This window comes from Erpetoichthys calabaricus, chromosome 10 (genome assembly GCF_900747795.2).
Source record: "Erpetoichthys calabaricus chromosome 10, fErpCal1.3, whole genome shotgun sequence".
Classification (NCBI taxonomy): Eukaryota; Metazoa; Chordata; class Cladistia; order Polypteriformes; family Polypteridae; genus Erpetoichthys; species Erpetoichthys calabaricus.
Window position 1 is genome coordinate 162906730 of NC_041403.2, and position 6000 is coordinate 162912729.

The 6000-nt window shown below is 42.0% G+C and overlaps 1 protein-coding gene across 1 annotated transcript in view; it reads right to left on the minus strand.

Annotated features, from left to right (window-relative positions):
- Positions 1-530: 530 nt before the first annotated feature.
- LOC114659721 (signal-regulatory protein beta-1-like) overlaps positions 531-6000 on the minus strand; it is a 9866-nt gene continuing 4396 nt past the window's right edge. The window contains exons 2-4 of the mRNA XM_028812348.2: positions 5876-6000; positions 3657-3968; positions 531-1148 (exon numbers count right to left, since the gene is read on the minus strand). The exon at positions 5876-6000 is cut by the window's right edge and continues 214 nt beyond it. Coding sequence (XP_028668181.1) covers positions 808-1148; positions 3657-3968; positions 5876-6000 — 778 coding nt within the window. The 3' untranslated portion in view covers positions 531-807. The remainder of the gene's footprint in view (positions 1149-3656; positions 3969-5875) is intronic.

Below are 6000 nucleotides of genomic sequence, written 5' to 3' on the forward strand. Positions count from 1 at the left end.
CAAGGTGGCGAGGTGTGCTGACTGTCTTTCTCAGTTCCTTGCAGACCATTCCTTGGAAATCCTGATGACATCACTTCCGGTCCCGAGGACGTCACTCCTGCCCATGCCCCCTTGATGATGTCACTTCTGGTTCCAGCGCCTTGGATGACGTTACTTCCAGGCTTGATGACATCACTTCCGGTACTGGCCCCCCTTGATGAGGTCACTTACTCTCCGGGCCTTTAAAGCCGCCATCTTGCTTCCAGTTAATCATTTCTGCTTTGGACTCAGTCTTGTGAACAACTCAATCTCAACCTTTTGCAGCCAGGGCATATTATATGGGTGCCTGCCCCAAACCTTTATAATGTCTGACGTTCATTCTTATCACATTATCTATCTATCTATCTATCTATCTATCTATCTATCTATCTATCTATCTATCTATCTATCTATCTATCTGGTGATGAAGCATGATATGGATATAATTTCTATTGGACCCATAGAAGATGAGAGCAAAACTGAAGAAAAATAATTTCAATTAAACCTTTCAATTACATTTTTATGCAGGTATTTATTAACACCAAAAAGCTCTGAGTGCAACTTAGATCATTATCAAGCATTATAATTATGTTTAGTGAAAACTTAATTTTTTTGACTTTTTTTATGTACTGCACATGCATTGAATAAGTGTATTACAGTAAAGAAGCCCAAGCCACTTTGATCTTTACAAGTCAGTTATAGTTGTTTCATAAATTCCATAACCGATTACCAGCAGGTGAAGTAAAGTAAAGGAGAGCTGAGAGACTGCAGTGTCACCCTGATGCCAGATTACGCGCCCCTCACAGTCAGGGTGACCCCCGGCCCTGAGGTGTATGGTTTGTCCTCCTCTTCTTTTCTGTATTTCACACAGTAATACTCTCCTGTGTCGCTGACTTTGAGGTTTCTTATCGTGATGCTTAAGTCGACGGTCACCTTGTCCATTGTCCAGGCCACTCGAGGGTCATTCTTTTCATCTCTGTGTGGGACTGCTGAGTAAAAGTGTGTGCGCTTGCTGCCGACCTCTTTGAACCATTTTATCGGTCCCAGTGGAAACTCACTGGACAAGATGCAGGTTAATGTTACGTTGCCACCTTCGACTGCTTCCACTGATCTCTGAGGTTGGTTGATGTCTGCAAATGAAAGATGAAGAAGCAGCACTTATTCATTTCAGAATCTCCGGGTTCAGGCATCAAGTCTGCACAATTTTACATCTGTCTATGTGGGCTTCCGTCTGGTGCTACAGCTTCATCCTCCATTCCAGAAGAATGCAAGTGGGGACCGTTGACAGACCCAAGGGGAGTTTGTGTGCCCTGAGACATACTGGCCTACTAAAAGGGGTTGTACCCACTGCTGCCAGAACCTTATAAAGAATTGGGTTCAAATAAACGGATGAGTGGCTGAAGAGCTGGTCTGTACCACAGACTGCAAACCACTTGCTGTGTACACAGCACCTTTCAACACCCTAAAGCTCTTCACACATATGCCACACGGCAGCTAAGGTGTGAGCCACAAGATGCGGCCACGGCTCAATTCACACCACTGATCCATGACATAACTCTGAACGTGTTATGTAATCAGCCTGCAGAACAACTGTAAACAAAAAATCACTAAGCCGCTGAACAATGATTTTCATTAAGAAAAGATTTGCATATCATCTCTTCTTATGGTGGTCTTGTAGCAAACTGAACAGAAACTGGTTATCCTATCCTTAACAAATTCCGCCGAGTCCTTCTAGGGAAACCAATCGCATTCTTTCAGTTTCTTTTCATGGAGCGCTCATCACCGAGTGCAGGCTCAGAGCTGTGTAGAAAACTTTACAGGTACAAAAAGAAATTATGTAATAAAAATATATAAAAATACAACACCATTTCAAACACAAAAGGATCCTAACAATACAGGGCCATTGATATTACCATTGAGATACAACCAGCTATCAATAGAGGAGCAAAAAACACATAAGGAGTGATTTAATACATCATTTACATGATTTAAACATGTATTTTTAATGACTCACAATTTTAATTTTCAGGACTTCAAGTGGGACTAAAGATTTCATTGAGGAGGCCCCATATACCCCCAAGACCCCTGAATCTCTCAAAAAAGTAAAGTCAAGTAGCAGAAATAAGATGATAGTGAGCGACTAAGTAATCTGGGGGGGTTTTAGGGTAGAACTGTGCCATCAAAATACCAACTGAGACATTTTGGGTTTCTGGGCATCATTGCTGTGAGGTGGGCACAAGGAGAAATAAAGATTGAGTTTATCCCACTCACAAAGAAACAGCTGGGTGAGTGAATGGAAGAAGAGAAGGATGAAAGGAGAGAATCCCAAAGGTGAAAGCTTACAGAGTAAAATGGTGTACATGTGTGTCGTAGACAAAGTCAGACAGAGTTGCAGTTCTGTAAAACTAGGAGGCGGAGTGGTGGCTCTGAGGCTAAGGATCTGCGCTGGTATCCCGAAGGTTGCCGGTTCGAATCCCCGTCAGTGCCAAAAGAGATCCTACTCTGTTGGGCCCTTGAGCAAGGCCCTTAACCTGTAATTGCTCCAGGGGGCGCTGTACAATGGCTGACCCTGCACTCTGACCCCAAGGGGTATGCGAAAAAAACTAACAAACAAGTCGCTCTGGATAAGAGCATCTGCTAAATGATGTAAATGTAGGAGACCATATACATATACAGTGATCCCTCACTATATCGCTCTTCGCCTTTCGCGGCTTCACTCTATCGCGGATTTTATATGTAAGCATATTTAAATATATATCGCGGATTTTTTGCTGGTTCGCGGATTTCTGCGGACAATGGGTCTTTTAATTTCTGGTACATGCTTCCTCAGTTGGTTTGCCCAGTTGATTTCATATAAGGGACGCTATTGGCAGATGGCTGAGAAGCTACCCAACTTACTTTTCTCTCTCTCTTTCTTGCGCTGACTTTCTCTGATCCTGACGTAGGGGGATTGAGCAGGGGGGCTGTTTCCACACCTAGACGATACTGACGCCCGTCTAAAAATGCTGAAAGATTATCTTCACGTTGCTACCTTCTGTGTAGCTGCTTCGTGAAGCGACATGCTGCACGGTGCTTCGCATACTTAAAAGCACGAAGGGCACGTATTGATTTTTTTATCTGTCTCTCTCTCTCTCTCTCTCTGCTCCTGACGGAGGGGGTGTGAGCTGCCACCTTCAACAGCTTTGTGCCGCGGGTGCTTCGCATACTTAAAAGCCAAACAGCCCTATTGATTTGTTTGCTTTTCTCAATCTCTCTCTGACATTATCTGCTCCTGAGGCGCACTCCTTTGAAGAGGAAGATATGTTTGCATTCTTTTAATTGTGAGACTGAACTGTCATCTCTGTCTTGTCATGGAGCACAGTTTAAACTTTTGAAAAAGAGACAAATGTTTGTTTGCAGTGTTTGAATAACGTTCCTGTCTCTCTACAACCTCCTGTGTTTCTGCGCAAATCTGTGACCCAAGCATGACAATATAAAAATAACCATATAAACATATGGTTTCTACTTCGCGGATTTTCTTATTTCGCGGGTGGCTCTGGAACGCAACCCCCGCGATGGAGGAGGGATTACTGTACACACCATCTAGCTGATAGGCACAATCCCTCCAGCATAAAGAACTCTTTAAAGTAAAATCCCACCTGTCATGTGCAGAAGACCGTCCGAGCCTCGAGGTTTGCCATTTGATGTCTTTTTGTATTTCTCACAGTATTCGTCCAAGTCACTGCCTCTGACGTCTCTCATTGTGAGGCTGACTTTGCTGTTCAGATTCTTCTCTGTCCAAGCTATTTGGGAGACTTCCTTCTCATTTCCTTGGTCATCTGAAGTGCGGATACGTATCAGTTGGCTGCTGTAGCATTTCACATGTCCCACTGAAGTCTCCTTGGGCAGGATACAGACTAATATTTGACCACTTGCTTCTACTGCTTCCACGGGACTCTGCAAATGCTCACCTGAATACACGAAATTAACATTCAATAAAGTGCTCTGGTGATTTATCTAATAAGTCCTTGATCATAACCATCAGTTTGCAGCATGGAAAGAGGGCCTCCTAAGACACAGTTACGTCAATCAATGTCTGCTGTAATAACATTTAACAAGCCCTTCTGTCAAAATGCTTGTTACTCAGACTCCAGTGAGTGAAAAAATAACAACAGACATCCAAAGCAGGTAATTTGTGCAAATAAATATTGCATAGATAAAATTAATTTCAAAAGTATTTGAATTGGAATGTTTATTTTGCTCTAGAAATTTTCCTCATATTTTCTCACTGCTTTTTTCTTTTTGGGGTCTTTAATATGAGGAATCAGTTTCCTTAATTATTTCATTCATTTATTTTTTTTTAAGATTGTTTAAGTACTTATAAATATTTTGCATCATATTATTTTATTCTTCTACCATTCACTGCCGTTTTGGGTGCCGTTATGTTTGCCACTGTTAGTGTGGTCACCACCACGTCGCATCTGCAAGTTGTGATGCATGAAGTTACCGCTACAACAGTTTAAAGGCTGGAATCTCACAATTCCCAAATGTCTGAGATTCCGGATAAAATCCAAAGAGACTTTGCAATATTTCTAATGAGATTTAACTTCAGGGCTTTAGACTTTTGCATGTTCTTTAGGCTAGGAGTTTTGGATGTATGTATTGCAATTGGATCTCAGATTTCTGTATTCGTTTTTACTCTTTTTCAAGTTAGGGATTTCTGAATACCACAGAATTTATGTATTTCACTTGAGAGTATTATTTGGAAATGCTGATTTCGACGCCATTTTGCTTTTCAAGGGAAATGCCATTTTCTAAGTTCCTTGTATAACATTGCTAAGATGGCTGCCACCTTTGGATGACCAGAGATCACTGTTATGAACTGGAGTCAAAACTGTACCCTAGCTATTTGTACCAAGATGCGACCCACATAAGGACAGCATTCAAAGCCAAGGATGAAGCCCCCAGAGCTTAGAGGCAAGGAACCTACTTCCCAGAACCTAACCCTAACTCGAAGCCCACAGCACCACTGGGGAGGCTGGATGATGAGGTTCAAGCATCACATCCTCAGAGCTTAACCCATCTCCAAAGCCCACAAGGCCACAGAAGAGGCTGGCAAAAACAAACTCTAAGGAGCCAATCCACCATCTCTAACCAGATATGGCCCTTACAACAATACCAAAAACACCTGCTATGATAAGGGGCAGCGGCTCCAAGTTTGGAAGAATCGTGCCTTCTCCCGTCTCAAGAGATCTCCTGTGCATTCAGGAGTGACTTTAGGAACTGAATTTTATCTCTCAAAAACCTGAGCCTATCACTTTTTACATTTTATTAATGACATCGACTACAAATCAAATTGCAGAAGCAGCTAACCTTCTTGTGTCGATAAGACTTTGTTTTAAAAGAACCAACGTGCAAGCACTTTCTGAAGTTAACGACTTGTTCTGTTAAAGACCAAGCCTTGACACCTTGACCTTTCCCTGTGACATCACTCTCCCCAATTAGAGGGTGGAGTCATTCAACAGAAACACAAAACCGCACAACAGGTGACATCACCAGCCGAAGCCCTAAAAGCGTCAAAGAAAAAAAAAAAACAAATTGACACAATTCCAGACATGATTGTTATATATATTTAAATATGCTGTTTAATATACTAATATATGCTCCATGATATATACTTTGGTATAAAATAAATGATGGTGCCCAAATATTCAGGTCATGATTTGACTCAGTTCTGGAAAATGAGAATTTATTTTAAGAATGGAGTCCACTTCTAGGACAGAGCTATTTGAAGTTGGCCTAATAGGTGTGGATGCGTGTGCCATTTATTGAGAAAGAAGATCAAGAAAAAATAACTGAGCTCTCAATTCTAACTTACCTTTCACAGTCAACGTGACCCCCGGTCCTGAGGCGTATGGTTTGTCCCAATCGCCCTTTGTGTATTTCTCACAGTAATACTCTCCCGTGTCGTTGACTCTAACGTCTCTTATTGTGATGCTGAAG